Consider the following 26,764-nt stretch of genomic DNA (forward strand, 5'->3'; position numbering starts at 1 on the left):
AGTCACGTGCTTTGGGATGGATACTTATCGACACTACAACTTATGAAACTCATGAGAACTGCACACATTTTCAAAAACAAACCAACTGCCATTCACATACAAAAATGAATGCGACCCTATGAAAATAATGGAGTGAACTTAACTGCATTTACCAACCAAATTATGTTTGTATTATGAGAAGAGCTTTACGACAAATTACTTCCCCAGGGAGGTTACAGAAAGAAAACTGCCTGCTGTAAATCTCTGCCTATTTCTTCAGCTAATGAGGTCACGCGAGAAGTGAGGAATCTTGCGTCCGAGCAGAACTCTAGCAGTGGGAGGTACTTTACCCATCGAAAGCAGCAGAGACAGAGTGCATCGGCGCTGGGACCAACCCACCAAGCAAGGGACACTCTGCAGGCCTTTCTGGGCACACCACCATGTCTCAAAATGCAATAAAAATGTAAGCAAAGGGGAAAAGAAAGTTCTCACCTGAGAAAAATCTTAGAGAGTCACTATCAATAAGGTCTAAAAATGGTTCTCACACAAGAAGTCCTATGTATGGAAGGTAAATCAATTATTTCTTTCTCTCTTTGAGACCTATTTATCAATAATGAAGGCACACCAGCAGTCACCAATGAGAGGTAATTCACTTTGATGTGTTTTTTAATGAAATGAATAACATTTTACTGCTGCCACTTGAGAGTACGCTTCCTGATGAATGTCCACAGTATATATTTTACCTAAACAGACTACAAGATGCCTGATTACTGAATGGTATGTTGATGGTAAATTTGCTTCTCAGAGAAGAATTAGGCTGAATAATAACAGGCTAACAAACTTACTTTTGAAATAAGTACTGAAGTTTTAGGAAAGGAAATTTCAGACTTCCCATTTATAGTGACAATCAGTAAAACTGTAACAGCCTTTTGAATTTCTATCCTTTCCTTATTTGTATCCTAGTGTGTATATATTTCTACATCTGTCTATATATCCATGAGAGATACTGAAGAACTTTGACTAGAAGCTCTTACCTATTACCTAGTGCAATAATGAAGCATGCCTAGCTATGCACATACAGTTATGTAAATACTACACGTGAGCAATCAGGCTCTGAATGAGAATGAATGCAAACACTGGGGAAAGAAATTCCTCCCCATGTACCACAAACCTCTACCTGGCTGCTTCTGTTACAACTCCAGTGGTAGATACATCTTCCTTCTTACTGGGGAAACGGCCCAATGCTATTTGACAGAGTCCTCCAGAGGAATGCTGGCAGATAGACAAACTGCCCGTTGCTCAATGGTGGGAAGCTCCTATCGCCTTCAGGGCTGCTCAGGTCTCAGACAGATGCCATGCAAGGATGAAAAGGAACTGGTATACAACCGGGCAGTGCAACTGCCTGAGGAAAGAGGGTTTTGGTGACACATCCAGTGCAGCCCCCTGACACTATACTCGAAAGCAGCATCTCTGCACATTACCCTGTAAGAAGCCAGTTGGGTGTGGAAGCAGTAGGAGTAGTCAGTCAGTACTCCTCTGGAGACTGAGTTACTGCTGTAAAAGGCACTAAAACAAACAATGGTAATACAGAAATATACTGCCTACAAATAGCAAGTTCCAGCTTTTCCAACATCACCATATAATGCTCTAGTGTTCCTCATGGCCTCACTGAGCTAAACAAAGGAACACCAAGAACACAAAGGTTACAGCAGAAAGCACCACAATGAGGAAAGGGGACGGGGAGGACAGATGATGGTGTCAGACCACACATAACCTCCGGTATCTGCTCTTCTGCAAGTGCTGCACTTGGCTCCATGAGGCATGGGGAAATTACAGGGCACTGATCAGCAGGCAATTTTCCTCCCACTTACCACAGTGTTTTTAAATGAGCAAATGTATCCTGGCTTTCCCAGTATGCACTTCATATATTACAGAACCTGAAAACTTAAAATTCATAATGAACGTTGTCTTACAGACTCTAGCACCACAGCACTAATGCACTTATTAGTACACAGAATAACATTATTCTCTGAATCATCCTGTCTTAAGCTGTGCACACGTGTGGTGAATTTTATCTAGCTTTCCTCATGTGCAGGGGAGACCTATAAGCCCTAAAAACTCATTATTCTTTTCCCCAGACTCTTGCTTAGCCTTGCAGCTGCAGTGCCCGATACAACTCTGTCCCTAGGCACAAATGCAGACATCACACTGGCAGTGCGGGCTGCAACAGCCTTCATTCAAGGCACTCTTACTGCTCCGTGAAAGCCACCTCGGACAAAAGCAGCCATGGACTTGGAAGTTTGTGGAAGCAGACCTCTCAAGCATTTCTAACCCTTCTTTCCGCACTGCTAAAGCAGTACCATCCCACAGGGATGTCAAGGAAAAAGTTTACATAAAGAATATGCATTTGCTTTACCAACACAGTTCCTCTAAATTACAAGCAGCTTTTTGACAATGCCACTACAGCTCCTACATTATTTGCTGTTTGTTTATGGAGGTTTTGTTAAGTGATGAACTTCCATCTTGCTCGACAAATAAGGATGATACCAGTTTCAGGAGCTAAACATCTAATGAAGGAGTGCCACCCGCCCATAAGGAGTCCATTTTTGGCTCCTCTCCCTGGTATGTAGATTTTTTCCTAAATGTGGCACATTAAATTGCCAAATTACTAATTGTTACTATATTACTATATTATATTCTTCCTAATTCTGCCCCAGTATGTCCCTCCAGGTTAGATATCTTTCATGGTTATCCTTACGCTGTAGAGGTGTCTCTCTAATACTTGTTAAACTTGCTTCTTTAGCTCATTACCAGGGTACTACTGGAGTGGCGGTTCACAACTCCAAGAGGGAGCAGTTGGGTTTCTGTCAGAAATCCGCATTATTTTTCCAGAGTATTTTGTTCATTAACCATTGTAAACTAATGCAAAGATTTGCTGCCCCTAGTTTGGGACATAAACAGTAAGGCACAGCTGAATAACCATGGTCAGGTAAAAAAAAGAAGCAGCTGTCTGAATTTCTTACAGCTTTATGTATGTTCAGAGGGTACAAGATGCAATCAGGACTTCAGTATCCCACTGGGCAATTTATGAATTCCAAGAATGTTATTATAATTTTTGCATACTGGCACTCTAATTGCTGGCTTATACGGGAAGTAGTTACATAGGCCTGTGGGACAAGCCTCACCCATGAGAAGTCTGTTACGTTCACAAGACAAGCGTATGAAGCACACATCTGATGGTGAGGTTCCTTTCAATACCATACTTGGTACTGTCATAAGCTAAAATTAGCCAGGCTATGACTGTAGTGGCATATAAAGCTCAATTTAATCTACCAAGCCTCCTGCACGGTTTGTACTGAGAACTGCTTGGAAAGACATGTCTTTATTTCCTGACCATGAAGCAGGAACTGTAGTTCCAGGTTGTTGCCCTGTGAAAGAGTTACTATACAGCACAAATTTGGGAGTTGTGTTTCCTGACTAATGCTCTGGGCTTCAACCCTAAAAAAAAAAAAAAAGTAATGTTCTAATTTTTCACATTTGTACCAGCAAATTTTTTAATAAGGAATATTTAAGGAGAATTGGTCCTATTATCATAACAGACTCTGTATCACTTTCATCAGTAGCATATTTCTGGGAAGTTTTATACATCAACTTGCTCGGGGCTTTAAAAGCAAACAGAAATGTATGGAATTAATTAACGCACGTCAAATTTAAATTTACACAAACAGATTTTTAACTTCAACCAGTAGAAGTCACTTTCAATAAAGAACCCTTTACTAACCCATCATCAAGTAACATAATTGCTCTTGCTGATGGTGCCTTCCATACTGACAACAACAATACCAAAATCATACTGACAAAATGACTGGTGTGACCGAATAATGCATGGCCAGACTGTCATCTCCTCCTGCAATTGCTACAACATCCAACATGGGTGGTGTGAAAACCCACCCAGTCAGGGAAAGCTGGGAGGGCAGATCATTATTGTTAATTATGCTCACGTTGAGATACTGTAATCGAATTGGGAACTCACTGGGGAAGCGCACGCACAAAACGTGGGCTACGTCGTCACTCATTTGGTGAGGCCATTAAGTGAAATGTTGACTTCAGCCCCTGGCTGGCTGTGCTACACAGGACAAAGGTATCCCCCCTTCTCTCTCCTCACATACTGGCATGTGTTTGACCTGCCAATACAACTCGCCTTGACTTCTTCCCATGCAAGTCGTATCGTTCTGCTCCCACTCTATTTTTGATTTAGTCTGGGTTCTTCCAGGCTCGAGGAGGACCATATTTAGCAACACAAATGTTATCAGACCTGAAACCCTTCCCTCAGATAATCAAACTGAGATACACTGAATATACCAATGATTCGGCGGCTTTCTCAGGTGTCTACAGTGTCCTGAAAGCCCATCAGACCAACACTGCAGTGAGCTCCTTGTTTCGCTACAGTGAATTCACTACCTACTTGGGAATATGAAATGAAGAATTAATGATAAAATGTTTCACACCTGGTGGATACTGAAAGCATGTATTTTCACCTGGTGAATTTAACTTTTATTTTTTATAAGAATTATTATCTCTACATAAAAAGCTTGCAGTGAAAGGTTTTATGTAAGGTACCCTTCTGGCAAGCCAAACATTGATGCTTTTTTTGCTTATAATTGCTTGTATATTTTTAACCTGTAAGAGCTGTTTTCAGAGGTGCTCTGATTTTTTTTTTTTTGTGAAAAGTATATCCTCAGGCTATCATATGCCAAAAAATGCCCTCACTAGTATATTAAGAGAAAATCAGAGTTGCACAGGGATTTCATTAGGCTAAAGGCTGCTCTTACTGGAGTCAAATGCTGAAAACGTCAGAAGCTCCCCAGTGTATTTCAACTTTAAAGATAGCAATAAACAACAAAATTTAAATTGTTTCAAATCCCTGAACATTAGAGTGAATATGATCTCTTTAATTGGGTAGCATCTCTTCAAGCCTGCTAAGAAAGCAATTCTATACACAATTTAGAAGGAAAAATAAACAGCAAACTAATCAGAATCTTCTGTCATATCACCTTATGTGATAACAGTTCCCTTTATTTCTCTTCTTGGATTGCAAAACCATGATTGCAGAGTATTTGTTAAAAATATCAAATCAGCTTCTGCAAAAACAGAGAACTTAGCAAGTTTGGCTTCTACTTCTGAATAAATACAAAAAGTAGTGGAGATAAAGCAGAAAAAAAAAAAAAAAGAATGAAATAGTGTAGATCCCTGATGTGTCACAGGTTGTATATTACTTCGGCCTTCTCGTCCCAAAAAGCCTGAGAAATGTCTTTTCACCTCAGAAAGCCTCTACCTGGAAAAGGCAGTGATATGGTTAGTGATAGGGGCAGCTATGGTCAGTCAGTGGTGGTGTGAAAGGCTTTTCCTGCAAGGTGTGACTGCATGGTGTAGGACTGTTCAAGACTTGGTCACCCCTACAAAGGGGACCTAACAGAGATCTATATGGTTAAGAGCACATACATGCACTAAGTTAAGAGAGAAAAGGTTGATTGTTGCCTCTTCCAGTAACAGGAGCCTCTGAAAGTTTGCATGGCAGGTTCAAAACTAACCAAAAGAGATGCTTTTCTCTCCAGCCTGGAATTAAAATGTTCAACTCCTTGTTGCCACGATACAGCTAGAAGTACACCTGAGTTGAAAATCGATAAAACTATTTTGTGGAAGAATGATCCATCAAAGGCTACAAGCCAGCTACCTTTAAATCTTCCCTAGAAATATGTTTTTAAGTACTGTCCAAGGCAAGCTAACTGAATTAGCTGGAACGTGGGGCTCAATGCTCTTCAGTGCAATCACTTGTACTTGCAGGTTTGGTTTCTTTAATGCAAATAGCTCAGAGACTGAGATCTGATATAGAGCGACACAAATCAACGTTTTCCACAATTTTTACTAAGCCCACATCTGCTGTGCAGAATGGAAACTTTAGACTGCAAGTTGAAATAGTAAAAACAAGTAGCTTCATGAGTTTTTAATTTTGTAAGGAATTTTTTTTCAGAAGAAAGTAAACATCCCTCTTACAGAAGCTGCATATCTGATGGCAATAAGTTCACGAATTTTTTCAGTAAAACACCAAGTCTTGCTACCAGCACAAGCAGATATTCCACAGGGGCTTTGCAACCTTAGACTTGTCACTGATGCTTTTGTCATTTACAGTGACTTGAATTTATGTTCATCTTCCTCAGTGCTTTTTATTACAGAAACATAGGTGGAGAGGTTTTGGAGAAATTATCCGGGTGCAACGACATGGTATTAGGCTATAAATTTTTCTTTGATTTATGTCATGTCTTTCATAACTAGGGTAAAAGAAGCACAAAACCCAAGATTGCTTCTGGAAAAGAGACCCAAGGAAAATAATTTCTACGTAACATGGAGATCATACTACTTTGTATAGTGCCCTTGTTTTTATCTGTTATATTACAGATCTTACTGCGGGTAAACCACAAAGTTCAGTGTATATTATATGATACATCTATATTTGACAACCCTGTGGAGAAATAAGAACTTTCTCAGTTCAAGTTTTCTATGAGAAAGTACACAGGAAGGTTGGAACAGGCAAGAATTTGTCTCTTGTGGTTACATTATGGTGCGATAGGCACCATGGCAGCACAACTGCTGGTGATGAAAACAATGTTGGTGATCATGATTTACACAATTCTCTGTGAATGATGAAATACAGGAAGCATATGGTCACCTTAAGCTGAAGTTTTTAAAACAACCCCCTAGCAGGTGTGTGCAGAAACCTTGCGGCGATTTCAGAACTGGAAATCCAGAGTTACATGCCTAAGTGCAGCCAACAACCTTCCCTGGAGGTTGGCTCCCCTCAGCCTGGAACTACTACAATGATTATATTTGCCTTGGAAAGAGGAAACACATGTTAAAGAACCCCAGGAGGAACAGAGAGAAGATCTGGCTATATACTTTTGGTCATTAGTAACAGTGCTAGCTATATTTTTGGAAGACATGAGCTAAGGGGACACTATAAGAAGGTTTTACTTGTCAAAAATAACTGGCACCTCAGCTAATTATGGACAGATATTTACAGGGTTTCTAACATAATCATGATGTTATGCCAGATTCTCCTCCTTGCAGGACAGCTTGGGCTGAGGAACTGTTTCTTTGCACTGGCATAGTCTGCCAGAACATGGTCCCAGCATAAAATATAACCACTTGGCTTGCCTGTGCAGCATGCTAAATTGCCTAATTCTGTGAAACAAAGGCAAAGGCAGCATGGGTGCTTTTACAGTAGGCTATCCTGTAAGAGAAATGTGTCACTATCAAAACAAAATGCTTTTAAACCAGTTTTTCTAACTGGAGAAAAGATTGAGAACTCGGTCATCCTCATTTGTGGCACAGAGCGTCACAGCTGATGGAATTTTCATTTGAAAAACCAATCACAACTCAAGGCAAGTTGTTCTGTAGCTTATCCTCACCATTACAAATTTATGACCTATTTCTAGTCTTTTGCCTTTTGCTTCCGTGTCAGCCCGCTAGATTTTGACATCTCTTCCCCAGCTACCTTGAGTTTCCTGTTCCCAACAAGCACTACAGATCACAGCTTGTAGAAAGCATTTCCTTTCTTTTTACGCAATTAAATTAAGCCTCCACCACCTTGGTGGGATCTGCTTTCCTTTCTTTGTTCACTGGGTTACTCTCAGCAACCTCCTACTCTCCATCATCCTGGGGAGCAGCGATGCTCTGAAACGCAGTCTTCCCTGTGTTCTAGCTCTAGTTCTCGTAACTACAAGGTCTTTAAGGCCCCTTCCAACCCAAACCATTCTATGATTCTATGATTCTCACAGCTGTGGCCAGATCTAGGTGAAATATAAAATCTCACCCCTCCACTCTGGTTTTCCTCTGAGTAGAAGCCCAAAGACTATGGGTATCATAGGCCTCCAAGGGATAGTGTTCGCTGCTTGGGGTCATCTGACACCCCTGAAGTTCAGAGATAGTGAAAGCGATCACAGACCCAAGTGCCATTTTCAAAATTGACTGAAGAGCCTAATTTTTACTTCGAGTGACTTTTGTACTTCTACTATAGATCCCACAATCTTCTTTAGCCACAACATGTACAATCTTAGGAAACTGGCCTTTTGGGACGGAGGAGAGCGAGAAGGTGGTGGCAGATGTTTTTGAGTTTCATTGACTCTAAAAGCCATTTCCAAACTGTGGGTTTCCGAGGCAATAACTTTTCTCTTTATGAAAACTATTCTTACTACAGGAAGATACTCTCTGATTCGCTAGGTCTCATATTCACCACTTCTCAAGCATTCCATAACAACAGCTTTGCACATATAGGAAACACCGTGATGGCTGCAAGGAACCCATTACAAGGGCTTCTGGCACCACCAAGCCCAGCTGGTGTTGTTCCAGGAGCCTCCCCCAAGCCGCCCGTCTCACTCAAAATCTGAGTTTCATTTAACCCGGAACTAAATGCACAATCATCTCCACTTACATTTTATTCCTTATTCTCACTAGTCTTGCTGGGTAAAGCGATCAGGGTAAGCTTCTTCCCTGTTCGTAGCCACAGGGCTGCCCGATCTCTGTCCAACCCCAAATTTACAGCCAGCAGAAATCTCCCAAGTGAGGTTTCCTTAATTTCACCTACTCCTTGATGCCTGTAAATCTTCACATGATTAAATCAACCTTTCAAAAACTGTCTGAAAAGTGGTTTTAAATCGAAGTTTTTTTGGCAGCCTCTCTCCTCACTCTCTAGTGGTGATAACAACTCAAATGCTTTTAAACAAATCAGCGGTGATATTTTTTATTCCAGAAGGCCACAGTTCATCCCTCTGGAATCCAGAAGGGAAGAAAGAATTAGCTGCTATTATTTTGTGCCAGCAGTACTCAAAACATGGAGCCAGAAAGCAACCATCATACTTAAAATGCAGCCATTTTCTTCATGTAAATACACTAAGGCCCTGCAGAGAACCTGTTTCATGCTTTGTGAAATCACACTATTTAATAGCACCACACTAGGTACAGCGATGTGGGAGTTGTTAACCATCATCAACAAGATCCAAAACTCGCAAATTGGGGCCACAAAAGGAGGCAAACAGTATTTATCTTCTAGCTTTTGAATCACAATTTTAAAAAAACAAAGCTAGAAACCTTTTTTTTTAATTATTAAAAAGAACTGAGAACCTTGCAAAAATTTTTATTTTTGTTTAAATAAAGTACTGTATTATCACATTTGTTTCCTAACCTTTTTCTTCTAGAGGTTCAGCTCCCAGAAGTGAGCGACGTGAGGCACCACTGATACCCGAGGTGTCCCCTGATAGCAAAAGCCAGGCCCAGACGCAGGGGACACCAGAGGCTCACTGTTGACAGGGAAGGCTGTGCTATGTGTGTGTGGGTGTCTCCTGAGGCTGCACTGTATCCAGAAACAGTCCCAGACTGCAGTAATGACCTATTAAAATCCACAAGCATGAAAGTGGAAGGAAGTGTGTCCCAGACTGCTGGAAGACAGTCTCAGAAGTTGGAATGATCTGGAGGGATGAAATCCCTTGCCACGCTTCATGTCACAATATGGTAGATGCTATGCTAACAGGCACAGAGATTGGCAAACACCAGCTTAGTCTGTAAGGTTTCGGTTTTTCTGGTGGTGTGTTTTTTTTTTTTTTTTTTTTTTTTTCATAGTCAGGCATTAGTTTTACAAAATGTCATATTTGTTTGTTGGCTGGTTGGTTTTAGCCCAATTAATTAGACATTTTAAATCACCTGAGGTTTTTAACACAAGCTACTTAACGTGGATATGTGAGAGGCACAGGAATAATAAGCTCAACTGTGATTAGAAAAATAACCATTAAGCAGAAAAGCATCTGGGACACTGGACAGCACAACTGAAATGTGAAGTACAGCTTGGGTGCAAACCAGACACTTATCATCGTAGAGTGCACAAAATGCCCTGGGCAAAGCCATCTTCCTGGCCTCAGCCAGGTGCGCTGCACCCAGCTTGGATGCTGCCAGCCCAGAAGAGGTGGGAGGTAACTGAGGGATCAGAAGCCTACAAATCACTGTTTGTGAGAAAAACTAAATCAACCTTCATAACAACCTTTCAGCTTGAAAAAGGAGCTGCCGTAATGGAGCAGTTTTGTTTCCTGCGCCATAATGGAAAGGAAATGCTAGGCTTAAATTGCAGAGGGAATGATTCAATAAGCCATTAGGAGGAAAAAAATAATAAATTTCTTTCCAATACAGCAAAGAGGAAAAGCATTGTCCAGAGAGAATGAGGAAGGCCCATCACTGGAGGTGTGAAAGGACAGATTTGGTGGGTATCCAGACTTAGCAGGCAGAGCTATACTGGATAACCTCTGAATTCACTCCCATCTCACTGGCTCCGAGACACACACAGCACACTTACAGCTTCACCAGAGCCTTTGGAGGGGCCTAGATTTTAGCCTGCATACGCTGCCTTCCTGCAGGAGAGAGGTTTAGGAAATAAGATGCCAAAACATAAGTACCTAGTACCATTTTAGCTGTCAAAGAGTATCCAGGGGTGTTGCACAGGGCTGGCAGGCTGGGCGCATAACCTACACATGCTTTAGTGGTGCTATTAGCAGTGTTAGGTTAACAGTTGGACTTAAAGTTTTTTGCCAGCCTAAAAGAGTCTGCAATTCTATACGAGATATGTGCCTCTCTGGAGAAGCAGTTAGCGGCTAAAAGGAAAGGAAAGTCAGCCAAAGGCCAGGATAGGGCGCTAGGAAAATTCACAAAAAGCTGCCCTGCAACATTTATTTCATAGGCTTCCATGACAATCTTCATCTTAAATCCATAAACTCCGAGGACTTATTTTTTAAAACTAGATTAACCCAAAGCAAAACTGCTTTGTAACAAATCTGGCTTTTCCAGAGTCTCCTGTCCAACAAAAAAATTCCAGCAGGATGCTGACTGTGCACACCGATGTCTTTAATAGCTCATCCTGCTTCCCATCACAAACAGTAATTAAACAAGAATGCATGTTTACATGGTGACACTACAGAAGTTCACCATGGTAGTAGTTTAATAAAACTACATCCCTCCCATGTCCTTCCAAGCACAACTGACTCAGGTTCATCCCTGCATGTGTTTTAACAGTTGCCTTAAAAGAACCTGAGAGCCACAGACAGCAGATGGGTACCACCTGGAGATGCATTAAATATAATCTGAAAAGATTTTTGTCCTCCCCTATTATCCCAGTCCTACTGGTACTGCGTTATATTTTTCCGATTTCTTTATAATTGATTACAAAAAGGTGGAGTTTGTTGGTTTTTTTTCTTTAGCTTTGAAAAAAAGCTAAAAATGTTTAAATTATACATTTCAAAAGAACATTCTCATACACACAATAGCTGGTTAACTTTTTTCACTGTAGGTGTCTGTTTCCTTTGCATTTAGAAAATTTCAGATTAGGCTATGTCGCTGCTGCATCTCAAAGAGGAATTATCACAGTTCTGCAAAATATCCCAGTGAAAAATGGCTTCCTCATGTACTGTGCAGTGGTCAAGTCTGAAAGTGTCTTAGAACAATGCTCAGTGAGAAGACTTATGTAAATGATTAAAAGCAATGCATGTTTTTCATATTTGAAATCAAAATGAACTCGAGTGTATGTTTTGGGACAGGAAACCCCCCTTTTTAATGGGAAACTATGTTAGTTAAAAGAAAAAGTAGTCTGATTTTCCTTTTTGTACACAAAATATTTTCAAAAACCTACATATCTTTAAGAAATGTGACTATAATACCCTTCAGAATGAAAGCACATTTAGAATTGAGAGGGTGGAATCTGCAAGCACAAAAAAGGCTTTTCTATATTGCTTTTGAGACATACCAGGCCACCAGTCTGGGAAGCAATCGCATATCCTTCAGTATGGTAAACAGAGAGCCCTGGAGGGCTTGGGCTGTCTTCCCTGTATGGCTTGTGAGTGGTCTGCCACGTAGGAGTTGTCTTTTCCTGAGGACAGCACCTTGGCAGCCAGACTCAGACAGGGCAGTGGCAGGGACAGACCTTGCTTACAACAAGAAACGGAAAAATTAAAGGCAAACCTTGGTTACAAAACACTCAGCAAGAGAGTTAATGCAGAACGTAGAAGAAAACAGAAATATATTCTCGCATCCCTAGATTCCTCACTCCAACACCTAACCCGAATGTGTCTGGTAGCAAGGCTCCATGGACAGCCACCAACCTAGTAATTGAGGATATTTTGCAAGAAAAGTAATTTATAAGAATGGCCATGTAAGAAATTCTCTTGTGCCTTTCTTTTGCTTGTGAAAGGCCATTTAATCCATATATTTCAGGCAAAAACAGATGACCTTTGCTGGTAATGACACCTAAAGCTATTAAAACCAAGATAAGAGTAGGAATTTACCTCTCCATTGCGTTTTTAGCAGCATGGGCAATGGAAATCAATTAAAATTTAAAATATGGCAACAGCATATTTGTGGGTAAAATGCATTCATATGTAAAAACACTAACAGGCATAAAATTAAATTACTTTTATTTTTGTTGACAACTCATATTGCTTTCTGAGTTGCTACTCAGTAAATGATTCAATATTTGGCTTTCACACACTGCAGGCAATTTTTCCCCTTGAACTAAAATTTAAAATGAGAATACAGGGGGTTTGTATCCCATCATTTTTATTTAGATTACAAACCCACTTTTATGATGGAGGTTCTGTTGCATATTAGAATTGGAAAGGTTTTATGTTATAAAGTTTAAAATGTGAACATGCTCAGAAAAAAAAGATTCCTACTCCTAGTACTTGTTTATTCAAGTTAGTCTTCAAATCAATTTTAATATAATAGTCTACACCACATTTTTGCATATGCAGCTGAACGTACACATATATATGGCAGCTAGAAGATAATTAAGCAATTCTTATTTGGGATGCCAATTTTCCCAAATATGCAGTTGCTTCTGGAAGCTTACAGAAACTCCTATTCAGATTAACACGTGTCTTAAAATTTAACAAGAATAAAACAGTTTGGCCTGCCATATAACCTAGATTATCAACGATGCTGTCCCCCCCACCTATTCATTTTCAAATATAACGGCTCTCACAGGATCTCACTGGATCTTATGAGAAATGAAGCACCAAACGGTTCAGTTTAAAGAAACCCAAGTGTATGTGAAGAGGAGACATTGCACCAGACATTTTGTACGTAGAGCATTTGCTCTGAAAAGCAGGTTGTCTTGTCCTGCTTTTCCATGGTTTCTTCCTCCCTGAAACAGTGATCCACTGATAGAAATGTCTTTGTAAACATATAAACTATCTGTACCAAAGCAGTGCAGGCTAGACATTTACATTACAAACCGACAGGATTATGGTCATATTTTTGAATGTAACTAGGCAATATTTTTAGGCAAGCTCATCCTGAGTTAACAGCAAAGCTAGCCCTGGGAGGCGGTGGAAGGAAGACCTCCTCCCCACAGACAAGGCACGAAACTCTGGTGGTCCTCAGCCCACAGGAGTACAAACGCCCAGTCAGGTGCCATGGGAAGGCTTAAATGGAATTTAAAAATGAAAATCAGATCACAAAAACAAAGCTCAGAAAAAGGAGCCATTTCATTAGTCTGCTTCAGTGTCTGAGCATGCACGGGCTGTGCTGCACAGAAGAAAGTCGAGCAAAGAAACCTTCAACCCTGGCAAATGCTCTGGTCTGTACAGGACTGATAGCAGAAGTAATAACTTCGAATAACATCCTCCGCAGCGTCCCAGAGGGTGCTGCAGTCGTGCTGTTTTCCAGCCTCATAAGGAATATTTCTAATGTGAAACATTACCTGTCATGTCTCATAGCTTCACTTATTTAAGACACTACGAGGCATGCACACCTTTACTAATCTGAATAATTCCAGAGGGGAAGATAAGATATCCTAATGGTCTCTCCCTTACCTCTTGGTGCTGAGAAAACTAACAAGGTGGTCAAATGACAGGACACCACTAATGGTATCCTCTCTATAATGGAAAGATGTTGTCAGCAAAGCAAACCGCCCGATTAATTTCAGATACACATCCCCAACAACTCCAGTGTGTGCGCATTCCAGGCTTTACACATTATTCATCCTGACTCCCACATTTCATTGTGGCCTAAACCCTGCTAAAGTGAAAAGATAGAGAAGAAAATCCTAGAAGCGGCACACAGCTTCATAATTGCAGTGTTCAGTTTACATTTAGTAAACTAAATTATAGTATTTAGTTTACAACTGTAGCATAAAGTTTACATTACTTCATCATGCAGCGTTTAATTAGCAACCATTGATCTTTCTGAGAGATACTGTTTGCACTGCACAGCACAGCCCTCTCATTAAAGAGGCAAGCCTCCCTGTACCTGTATTGCAGAATTTCAAATACCTGATCTTATTCAAAGTGCAAATTCCCTTCTTGGGTGGGATCTGTGGATGTCCCACGGATGTACCTGCTTAGGCGTAGTTCGTGCAACTCTACTTGTTGCTCGTCATGGCACTCCTTAAACCCCTCTGTCCTATTTTGTAAAAGTAGTGCCACCTTGAGTTTCATTTTGGCGACTGGTAGGTGGGGTGGGAGGAACTGTTCTCCATTTCTCTTATTACTCACTTGCTGGTTCCTATTTTTTTTTTCCCTAATTTTATTTTTTATTTAATGGGGAAAAAAAGGAAAAACATTTCCGGCTTGGTACCTTGGCACAAGCATTTGGCATCTTTCAGTGACTAGCTCTCACTGACATCAAGGGTTTGAAATCCTTGAATCCTGAAATCCTTTTCAGGGTTGGGATGTCTCTGAGCTGCAAAATGCCAGCACCACCTCCTGCTCCGGCCTTTGACACGTGTCTTCAGTGGTTTAAAGTAAAACACCAGGTTTCAGAGGCTGGAGCATGAGGCTATTGCATGCCTCTGGGACAGCACTCACTAGACTGTGTGGGGCTAAGCATGGGATGCTGGGAGATGTGGCAAACCTGAACAAGGGATGAGGGTGCCAGAGAATATGTATGAATGTGCCCAGGCTGAAGAAACGTTGCAAAATCTTTTCAAGGTGACACAAGTCACGCATGGAAGAATGTTGGATCTCATAAACGCCCTGTGGGAGTGGGGGTGGGAATCAATGCAGCAAACAAATGGCCCCCACCCTTCAACTGCCCCAAAAGGACAGCCATTGATTTACCACAATCTGTTTAAGGCTTTGTGACAGTTGTCCACCCTATATAGAAGATAGTCCAAAATTATGATGATGGGATAACAACAACAAAAAAATCCTAAACCACACATTAGCAGGAATTACAGTACTTAGAGTGCAGGAAAAGGACAGAAAACCTGCAGAAGAGAACAGAGAGGTGAGGAACAACGCAGAAGGAAATGGGGTTGAACAGGGTAAGAAAGTCTAAGTGATTTCTTCCTGCTCCAAATACCTTTTCAAACTCAAACTCAACTTCAGATGTTAACGCCTTTCTATCCATATTCCTGAAGAAATCTGACCCTGCACAGTGGAAAGCTCCCTTGCACTCTGCTGCAGGTCCCAGGTGCGAGTTCCCTGGAAGGTGTGCCCATACTACTCCGGCCAGCCCCGCAGCACAAGGAGCCAGCAACAGAGCTCCTGCCCAGCACTGGCTGGGCAAGTGACAGTACTGGAGACTCCCACAAACGCTCTTGCTCTCCAAAGACTTTTTCAGGGAGCATGGAAAAAAGGTGCAGGTTTTTCTGTGGCTAAGTCGCAGGATCTACAGCCAGTTACACTCTGCAGAGAGCTAGCATCTGCTTCCCTTAGATGGTGAACCCTTAGTCACTCCTGTTACTTTCCCAGAAACCAAAGAAGTCTTTGAAAACGAAGGAACCACCATCAAAAATACTTTCAAAAAATAAAACATAAAATGAAGCAAGCCCTCCTGGGACAAAACCCGGAAAGCCTCCCAAGAAGATCACAGAAGTGTTCTTTGGCACTAAGTGGTGAAGTCTGCCGAAACGCAAGAGTGCAGGCAGCAGTGGGGCTGGAGGGAAGGGGGTGACAGTGCCGTGCGGCACAGCTGCCTCCTTCTATTACCTCCCACTAGCAAAATACAAACCTGGGGAGGCCTCACTTGTCCTTCACAACTGAATCCCAGAAATGCCACGCGCCATGCCACAGGCCTTGGCCTGCCTGCTGCATGCAGGCTGCTCTGAACAACACAGCCGGAGGCGTGTTTGGTGCCACGGGTTGGAACGTTGTTTGCCGTTTTCGTAGCCTCAGGAGCAAACACATGGACAAACACAGATATCCCACAGGAGAATCCTCTCCAATTACAAAGCAAGGGACCATTACAGGATGGTGTCAGTATGGAACATCTAAATGATTTACACAAAAGCCATTTTAATTAGGGAAACAAAACAATCCATTAAAGATTAGCAGTGCAACGTTAATGTGATATAACATGACAAAAAGAAACAACTGAACACACAACAAAGTTAGATCCTAATGGATAAACCCAGGAAAGGACAACCCATATTTTCAGTTTACCAGGATGTATCTAGGCATTATAGCAGAGGTGATATACAGAACTATTCGCAGTGTAGGTAAATTTTGCAATATCTATTTAAGGCATAAAGTAGTGATTAACAGAGGGCAGGTTCTTAGTTGTTGCAAATCAGTGTAGCTTTAGTAGAAAGTCAACAGAACTATTTGAAATTGTAGCAGCTAATGACAGCACCTGAAAAAAGCATGGAGCTCCTAATTTGTGGTGTGGTTATTTGAAAACAATTCTGCAAAAGAAGTTGGAAGAATCAGGACTGCATTTTACTATCTGATTTAAAGTCAGGACGTTTTAAAAGCGGGAATGTAAAACCAAAAAGCTGAGAAAACAAACTTTTGGCAACGACATTTGAACTTACACAGCAACAGCTGCAAAAGAGCTGCATTCCTTATCCCGCACAAAAAGCAATAGGAATGATTAAGCTGTAAAACACATACATGTACACACAAGAACACACATCATCATCCAAGAGCTCAGAACGATGTCAGGATCACAAATGTGCAAGGCAAATAAATACATTTAGAAGGTTCATCCGATACCACGTCAGGGAAGGTTCAAGGTGAGGTTAAAACATTTCTAAACAGCAGAGGATTCCCCTTCTCCAGCCAGTTGCAATATTTCAATTTCCCAGAGCAATGGACGTGGTGGGGGCAATGACATAGCACGCACAAGGGCACCCATTCTGTTAGCAGACTTAGCAGTCATAAGCAAATCTCTCAGCTCAGAAACTGGGATCTTGCACTTAAGAACACCACTTGCATGAAAACCCTCCTGCCTTTTACTGGTAAGGGCACTGGAAAAAGCCAGCATTGCAAACAGAACATTGCAGCCATAGCAACAAGCAATTCAACACTTAAACTCTTCAACAGACTAAACAGTATTTTCTTTCTGGTTTTATAATTTCATGGACAATAATTCACCATGAGCACTTTACTTCTGTAGCTGGTTGTTAATGTCTCAAAACCAATCTCCTGTTAAAGCTTCAACCAAGAGAGCATCCTCACCCAAAATAAAATAAAAGTATGTGTATACAGGGAGACCACTTCAAAAATTATTCTCTTCCCTTTCTGGAAATTCATAAAGAAAGATGGAGAAGAGCCTAACTTCTGGCCCATTAAATCAAGCACTAGCCCTTTATTTGTATCATACGCTATAAAATGTTACAATCAGGAACTCAAAAGCCTTAAAATTGAGATTTAAAACACCTAACAATTTAGGTCCTGCAACAGTATCTCTGAGTGATGCTCAAACAGCACAGGAACTCCTGTGGGAAGTCTCCTTGACCCTTTACGTTGACTGTGAGGAATTATTCTTTTAAAATACTTTTTTATTCCTATCAGTAAAAACCCATTTGGAAACCAAAATTGGAGGCTAAAAATAGGATAAAACATTCTGCATGGTTGATGAAATTTAACCCTGTTAATTAGACAGCTTCATTTCACAGTCTAAGAGTCTAATATTACCCTAATAAATGTATGGGCTTTTTGGAAAGCGTCATGCATGACCATGAATACAACTGACATAATGCCTTTTTAAACTTTTAATAGCAACAAGTTTAATATATGCAACAGAAATCACTGTTTTCTCAATAGCAAGACTTTCAGACGTTTAGAAACTATTGACTAAAGCATAAGGGCAATGAAAAACTGTTGATCTCTCCCAAGTAGACTAAGTAACATCCCCATGAATTTTAATGCTCAACAAAGGTTCTAACCTTAATGAATTAACTTAGGAAGGCAGTTAATTATCCAAAGATTTCATTAGACTTTCCTATCTCTGTAGCATTTTTATACTCCTTTACTGCAGTGAAAACCCCCTGAATTTAAAGGAACCAGATAGCACAGACACTTTGCAAGCTTCAGGGGTCATCCTGCCTTCCTTGCCACTACAGGTAACTTGATCGCAGCTTAACCCCACAAACTGTGGATGCAGGTTTCATTGATTGAGCCTACAACCTGCCTGTGCATTCAACTTCGCTAGCAACACATGCTGAGAAGCTCCAAAAATGACAGTGAAGGACAGAGCATGAAACAGACACAGAAATATGTTTACACATTCAGGAGGAGCAGGGTCCTTCTTCATCCCCTGTTTATTTGGATTATTTTTGACAAGTAGCACTAATTTCTGTGGAGTTAATGTGCCATGTAAGAAAGAGTTACTCAGCGTTATGATTTTTTTTTTTTAAGCCCCGCTGGTCACATAGTTATTCTCTATTAATTTTTTTGTTTGTTTGCTGAAAATGTTTTTTGAAGTTCTCTATAAATCACAAGGTGAGGAACTGGGGAAAAACCACACTTTTTCAACTCTTACAGCTTCTGGGCTGTCTTGGGGCCTGCCCACCTGGATACTAAACAATCACAACCTGCCCCTGCACTCCAGGATTTACCAAGCGTCTTTTACAACCCAGATGGGGTTGGCTGGAAATCTTACTAAGTCTGTCCTGAGACATACACGTGTCAGCAGGGAAAGATATGTGCAAGTGGAAGTGTGAAGAAAGTATGGAAGCAGGATCCATTTATAACTAAGAATTACTAGTAGGAGGCAATTGGTGACCAGCCTGCGGGGAGGTGTCTGGTGATGATGAGAGGTCATGCAGCACTCTGGCTGATGATTAGGCCCCATACATAAGGCAGATCAAAGAATTGTAAGACAAGGGGGACCTGGTAAAACATGTGGGGTGTTGAAAGACTGTTGGGTTTTTTTGACAGGAAAAAGGAAAAACTACCTCTACGTTACACAAACAGGACTCTTGAAAAGCCACAGAAATATCCCATACTTACTTTTATCTTCCTGGTTTTCTTCTGCTGCTTTGCCTTCCTCTTCTTCCTCCTCCTCCACCTCCTTCTGCTGCGCTTCTTCGTGGTGATCGGCGGCACCGACTGAAAGGCTCTGGCAGCAGTGGTTGAAGCCGCTGTCCCGAGGCAGAGTGAAACTTCGGGGCTTTCCCCCATTCCCATTCAGCACTTGCATCCGCTCACCCTCCACGAGCGGGAAGGGGCCGTAGTGGTCTTGCAGGTGGCACTTCTGGGTGGGCAAGGTTGACTGCCGCCGGTGCTCGGGGGAGACCACGGCTGCCTCAGAGAACACAGAGTCCTCCAAGGGCAGCGTCTGCAGGTAGTGGAGTCCTGAGCTCGTCAGTGGCGTCTCTATGAGGTCCTGCCAGGAGCGCCGCTGGCTCGCCGTCTTGCGCACCGGTGAGTCGGTGGCGCTCCCCACCACCTCCGGGCGAAACTCCTCGTGCGACGACTGCGACTGGGAGGTCTCCGTGGACGAGAGTCGGCTGTGTTTTGGCTCCACATAAGGGCTTGCGCAGCTCATCTACAACATTAGCAACGGAGCAATCTTTAGACCAATGCAGACCGAGACCTACCACGAATAATAATCTTTTCATTGTCTCTGATGCCACCCAGTTCAGCAACAAAGGCACAAAATCACCTGATTAACCTGCCCTGATCCTAACTTTAAGGCATGCATGCATCTGCACATGTCACACCTGTAGGTCAAACACTGATGCTTATTCATAATAAGTAGCCTTAATCTGTCCCCTAGTCTATAAAATAAGCCAACACTATTATTTACAGAAAACTTTGCAGAATATGGCACTATGGAAGTCATAGGAGAGATGTGCCTGGTCCATTAAAAATCTTAAAAATGCCATCCAAATGCCTGTTGTCATCCTACCTTGCCAAAACTTTCTTTGGAATCGTGTTTGGAGTGCTTTAGTTCAGTTCAAAGATCTATGATTTTGGAAGATATTGCATTTAAATTAAACATCATGAACACCTTCTTTCCCCAGACTTTCCCAATTTCTCAGTCCAAATGTTTGCATTTTAAAAACTATATTCAAGTAAAATGCATTAGTTAACACAGAGTATAAAGACAAGAAAAATCACCAGTGCAGAATATGTTAGAAATCCATATTCTGTTTTTTTACCAACAACTGCCTCAAGAAGAAAATAAAAACCAAATCCCTTTTTGTTCTAATTTATAGAGAAACCTACTTTTTCACAACAACAGAACAACTGGTATCACTGTTTGTGGTATAAGACAGAACATTTTTACATTGGCATTAGTAATTTGTAACTGCAAAGCTTCACAGCACAAGTGTTGCAGCCTTAGAGAAGAGTCTGTGTTGTTACTGAGGTAACAACATTTTGTCAAAGATGATAGGGGGACAGCGAAGGGTTGCATGGATAAGGAACATCATTATGAATGAAGAACAGGAAGAAAGAATTCTGTAACTTAAACCATTTTGGACTGCAAGTGGGATTATAAATCCATGTTTTCTACACACCAGTGGAAACAGCAATGATGGCTCTTGAAGTTAGTGATGCATGTTACTTAACAAATGCCTAAGTCAAGTACTGACTCAAAAAGTACACTGGAGAGTGTCCTAATGTGCGTATGCAGGTGCTTTTAAGCAGGAGAGCAGGTAAAAGTGACACTCACTTCATGTAGTCATTCCTGTAGACAGTTGCAGGTGACTTACCGAAGGAGGCCGTGGGTACGTGTCGTACGGGGGTGGTGGACTGTCTTGTTTGGGTGTCGATGGGGTATCGGCTTCCTCCTTATCACTCTCACTCCAGTAATCTACAAGTTACATACAGATCAGATGAAAAACTACCAACACATTTGGATATTCAGTGGTTCACCTTCACAAAAGCAACTGGAAACTCCATCCTTAGTGAGAGTTAAACACCAGTCAGTGCTTACTCTGTACATGTTAGCTGCTGTAGTTTGAATTGCTTTAACCTAAGAGGGAAAATTCAAAACATTATGGGGTATACTAAGTCTAATGCCCAATCACAGAAGTATTAAACAAGAACCTGCAAAAGAGGCACAAATTTAACTCTTGTACACAGTTTATAAACACAACATGCATACTGAATACTCCTAAAACAAGTATCAGATTTTTAAATATTGATACAGCCATCAAAATAATTATGATTGGACATATGACCGGAAAATACTGAAAGTATTTTTTTAACAGAAAAGATGAAAAAAGTAACTTGCAAAAGTCTTCTTGACTACAAATAACAAACATAATTAATAACAACTGGCAAATCAAACAAGTAATGTTTATTGTACCCATGACTAATCACTGTTATTTCTCTACCAATTTTCCCCACTGTATACTAACAGTTACCCAAACTTTTGAATTCAACTTCTAATAACAAACATCTGCATTTAAATAAGACAGAAAAACTTTATATCATATATCCGCTTCATAAAACAGCTGCTGCCCTGTTTTCCATGCAAGAGCATAAAGGTGATATGGTAAGGAAAAAATATGACAATGATATTTAAGCACAGAGTTCCAAAAGATGGATGAGAAAATAAAAAAAGACACAGAGCTTGTGGGCTAAATTTAATGGGATATGAGGTTTCATTTTCTCAGGAAATCAAGTCTTGGCCAAGCACGTTTCGCATAGTTGGTAGCTTGGTCAAAGGGCAAAACACATGGAAGAATGTTCCACATGGGAATTTATATTTATTCAGTTGCAAATCTTTTTGAAGCAGAACAGCATCTAACTAAACGGACACCGGACCTTAATATTCCTTACAAAAGAAAACTACTTAACTGCTAACTCAGCTCAAGATGGATAATTTTAATGTTTCTACACATTGTAAGATTTGTCACTTTGTTTCTCACTTTGTATTACCTTCTAGCATTGCAGTAAATCGTTGTACAACAGAACACTTCAGCTCAGACTATTCACAGGCAATTTCCACTTCGCCTAGTAAGCATTTAATGAACTGCATGATTTAATACTTTCGCTTTGACAGATGAGGAGAAAAAGATTGATTGTTGCTTCACAAATGATCTAAACCAAAAATCCAAGTTGGTACAACATGTAATTTTGACTTTAACGATTTTTTGTTACCATTATGTTTACTGTATTTTATGATTAATGATCATACCTAATCTTATTCAAGATTTAAAACACAAAAATTACCTTAAAATGACACCATGTTGAAACAGCTGTCCCTAAAATTCTGTATATTGTTAGACTGTAGTAACAGTGGGGGCAGCCTTATTTAACCATTTATTTTTTCCAAGCGGTAACAACTCTGTTTTAACTCTGGGTCTCTTGATTTGCTTCCTGAAAGCTTATAGATGACAGGTTGTCTTCTAATGGTGTAATAGCATAAGTAAGGTTTTCATGACTATGAAGTAAAAAATTCCAAAAGATTTTGTCTCTAGAAATCTGCAAATAAATTTTTTTTGGTGAATGAAAGACTAAATCAGAGAAAACACTTTTTTAAGTCACTCCTAGTTTTAAGAAAACTTGTTTCCAGCAACTCAAAACACCCAAAAATACTGGCACATAAGCATGTTTGTTCCTATTCTAGCAAAGCCTAATGGTGTGACATGTGGCAAGAGGCCTGTCAGAATTGCATCACTCGGTGAGATTTCTGTCAACTGTTTATTCGGGAAGTAAAATTTAGCAGCCTCAGTGCAGGTTCCAATTTTGGCTAAAAATACAAAGACGCCCTTGCTGTCAAATCCACACCCAATAAAACACTGTATGATCACACTTTTGTGCGCCTTACCTCAGACAGGGAATTCTGTTGGCAACCTACGGCTTGTCTAAAAAAGTTCTGCAGTCATAGGGTTCAACTTTCAGATGATATGTGTGAAAATAGCCTCTCACCAATTTTTAAAACTGTTTTGCTACTCATTAGAGTCTATCTAAAATGTGTATAATGCTATCGAACAGTTGCCGTATTTCTCTCTGAAGATTTTGTCCAATTCAGTGATGGACAGGCTCAATGAATCGGGCAAATCTTGAAAGCTTTCTGGATGAGCAATAGGCTGCATATATTCTATATAAACTAACACTGACCTGCCATTTGATGACTAAATATTTTCTATTTATATAAGCAAGTATCTTTTTTTCTCTGATTTTACATGGCTGGAAAGTGTATAACTTCTCTATCAAGGAAGTCCCTTGCTATATTGCTAGTAGTGTGTTTAATATGGAAAGTTGATGGTATTTTTATAAAACTGTTCTGTACAGAATGTGACATTTTATTCAGCAGTACACCCACAATTCGGTGATTCGTGCATCTCTCAAGCACTTGAAATATATTTCTGCACTTTAGATTCAGAACCATTCAACTCTTAATTGAAACAGGTTTGACAACTACTGTTGAATTGTTTCAGAGGTATTATAAAGCTTTGCTGTAAAGGGTTGAACTGAACAGAAATAAAAGACCTTTTGTAAAATCAAATATGTAGATGACAACTGGTACAGTCACTGAATATAGAAAATTCCAGCTTCACAGTTTTTATAATTGCAAAAATGCTTGAAGTGATAGAGAGGTTTTACTTTGCTAACTTGATGTCTCCGCTAATTAGGGACACTACTGAGCTATTTAATAGACCTTGTGCTAGGAGCCAAGGATAATCACCAGAGGCATAAAACCACTGTACGACAGTGAGAGGGGAACATGATACCGATTCCCACACTAACGACAACTAAGCAATACAAAGAAAATATGGTTTTACCTACCTGTATATGATAAACTGATTTGAGTGAATGGCATTAGAGCAGTAATACGGAGCTCCATCAGGGCCTGGCATATAATTCCAATTGTAAGTGGGGGTCTCACTGACTAATAGGGAGACTTTCTAATAATAAGTAACATGAGGCCTGAATCCACATGACCTCGTGTAGGAGCTGGATATCTGCTACTTTATTACTCAGTGATTGCTTGGCAGCAAATTATTTCTCCATACCCATCTGGATTTTGAGAGGTTGAAAAGGACTTTACCAGAATCACCACCACTAGGACTTGGCTGCGTGCTAAGGGACAAGGCGCTCCTCTGTCCTGTCATTCCTATGGTAATATAGTCTTCTTGCACCTAGAAGGCAACAAGCTCTATTTTTTGAGTTTATGCCCTTTTTATGATGGAAAGAGGAGTTTCCCTTTTTGAGACTTGTTACAGGGCAGCGGATGGAGTTTGAAGGCTTCTTTCTCTTCTGGGGGCACAACCCCCAGCTGTCATTTCTAAGGCAAGATCACTGCCTTCCCAGCCTTGACATTTGGTTGGTGTGCCTTGCATGTGACCTTAAAAAGTATCAGAGAAGGGGGAAAAGATATCAAATGCTAGGGTCAAGGGAAGAGAGAATCCTTGTGATTTCCAAGTTGGTAAACATGCATATCCTAGTTTCAGGGGATTTAGGGGTGAAGGGAATACATCACCTTCATGCACTCTGGACTCTCCCCTAGAACTGGCAAGCCTGTTTCATGCAGGTCACTGCAGTTAGCAGACCTTAGGTCCTGACTGATCTCTTCTGGATCAGAATTAGAGAGGAAGAGCAATTTGACTGAAGCAGTGGGGGGACATACCATCTTTGGTGCAGTTCCCCTGTGTGAACACAGAGCAAGACAGTCTCCCCACACTGATGTTCATCCGCAAAATAGAGATGACAGTCCTTTCTTTAACCTTCTTTGACTGCTCAGTAAGGCTAGTGACGTCCCTAAGGGCAGAAATCCATGAATTTACACCATTTCCAGAATGAGGAGGCTCCAAACCTCAGTACACACCTCACAATAAATTGCCTAGTGCATTAAGAATAATGGAACTATTTGAAAAATTTCAGTAAGTTAGAGTGGCAGAGATATTTTGTCAGAATTCATAGAATGCTGACCTCATAAAAAGAGAGGAGCCCTGCGCACGCGGTGCAGCCCCCTCAGGTGCCTGCGTGCAGCCACGGTGTGAAGTGGAGCCTCCTCATATCGCGCCTCCGGTGGTCTCTCTCCAGGTCTCCTTGGGCAGTCCCGGACTGCTCACATTATCGCTGTAGACATCCAGAGTCACAAGAAGGAGGATGCTGAGTCTAATGGCCAGTTGCTTTTCAAATGGTGGAAAGAACCTGCCAGGAAGGTGACACTAATAATGTTGGGACTTGATAAACTGCTACAGTAAACGGAATTCGAGAGTCTCCTGAATACGTGGCTCCAACAATTCGGTTTTCCAAGATTCACCTTAAACAGGGACACTTTGAAAGTCACCATCTTTGATTTAGGAAAATGAATTAAAAATATCTGGAGCAATCACTATGGTGAGGCCTATGGTGTGATACTTGTGGATTCCAGGGACACTGTGAGAATGGAAGAAACCAAGCAAGCCATGCTAAAAGTTTTAAAGAGCCCTGAGATATCTGGAAAACCCATGTTAGTGCTGGCAAATAAGCAGGACAGAGAAGGAGCTTTGTCAGAAGCAGATATCATCAACTGCTTATCTCTGGAAAAGATTGCCAGTGAATACAAGTGTCCATGTGAGATTGAACCTTGCTCAGTTATCATGGGCCGTGGGAAAAATGGATAAATCAATAAAAAAGGTTTATATTGGCTTTCACATACCATAGAGGAAGATTTTGATGCCTTAAATGAGTGCATCCAAAAAGACATGGCAGAACAAAAAGCATATGAAGAACAACAGAAAATAGAACGAGCTGAGTGAGTGAGAAAGATATGAGAAGAAAGGGCAAGAGAAGGAGGAGGAAGTGTACTTGACGAGGAAGACCCTGAGCCTAGGAACAATGAAAACCCTTTCCAACCTATGGCTGCTGCAATCGTTGAGAATGAAAAACAGATTGAAAAGGAAAAGAAGCAGCAGAGTTTGGACATTGAAAAAGCGACAATTGTCTTGAATTCGCAAACAGAGGAGGAACAAATGGATGCCCAGCACGTACCAAGTAGCAACAGCCAAAATACAAATGATGGTAGACTAGAAACATGCAATTCTGCAACTACACAGCTTTTGCTGCATAAAGAAGAGAATGAGCAGAAAGCCTCAGAATGCCTTGGCTCAGGAAAGAGAAAGAAAAAAAATAAACCCATAAGATTAAGAAGGGGCCACAGAGTAGAACCTGTTAATGCAGAGGACACTGTTCCCAAAAACCTTACACCATCACCAGCTTTTGGACCAAAGAACTGGCTTCTGTACTATCCGTCAGAATCAAGTGCAGCTGTGGCGTGTTTTGACTGTCATCATTTTCCTTTAGTTGCCTGGGGAACTCCCAAACCTAATAGACTTTGAGAACTTGAGCCTCCTGGTGAAAAACATCATGCTGGCAGAGAGGGAGAAGGTGACAAGAAAGAAAGCCCAGATGAAGAGATTTCTACGGAAAGCCTCTGCCCCCTCTGACTATATGCCAAAGACGCAACAGTGATACCCATGACAACCACAAATAGCATTTAAAAAAAAAAAAATTTAAAAGTTTCTATCAGAAATGTTTCTTGCCCTTGAATGAAAATTTAAAAAATTAGTTATTTATTTATTTCT

General features: G+C 40.9%; 1 protein-coding gene and 1 pseudogene across 1 annotated transcript in view; one reads left to right on the plus strand and one right to left on the minus strand.

The window, feature by feature from the left end:
* CNKSR2 (connector enhancer of kinase suppressor of Ras 2) overlaps nucleotides 1-26,764 on the minus strand; it is a gene marked incomplete at its 5' end in the record, with an annotated part of 119,566 nt that overhangs the window by 17,327 nt on the left and 75,475 nt on the right. Inside the window, 2 exons of the mRNA XM_010151718.1 lie at nucleotides 19,245-19,782; nucleotides 20,954-21,054. Of these exons, the coding sequence (XP_010150020.1) occupies nucleotides 19,245-19,782; nucleotides 20,954-21,054 (639 nt within the window). The remainder of the gene's footprint in view (nucleotides 1-19,244; nucleotides 19,783-20,953; nucleotides 21,055-26,764) is intronic.
* LOC104509674 lies at nucleotides 25,305-26,673 on the plus strand (annotated as a pseudogene).

Source organism: Eurypyga helias, unplaced genomic scaffold (assembly GCF_000690775.1).
Source record: "Eurypyga helias isolate BGI_N326 unplaced genomic scaffold, ASM69077v1 scaffold2990, whole genome shotgun sequence".
In the NCBI taxonomy this organism is placed as follows: domain Eukaryota; kingdom Metazoa; phylum Chordata; class Aves; order Eurypygiformes; family Eurypygidae; genus Eurypyga; species Eurypyga helias.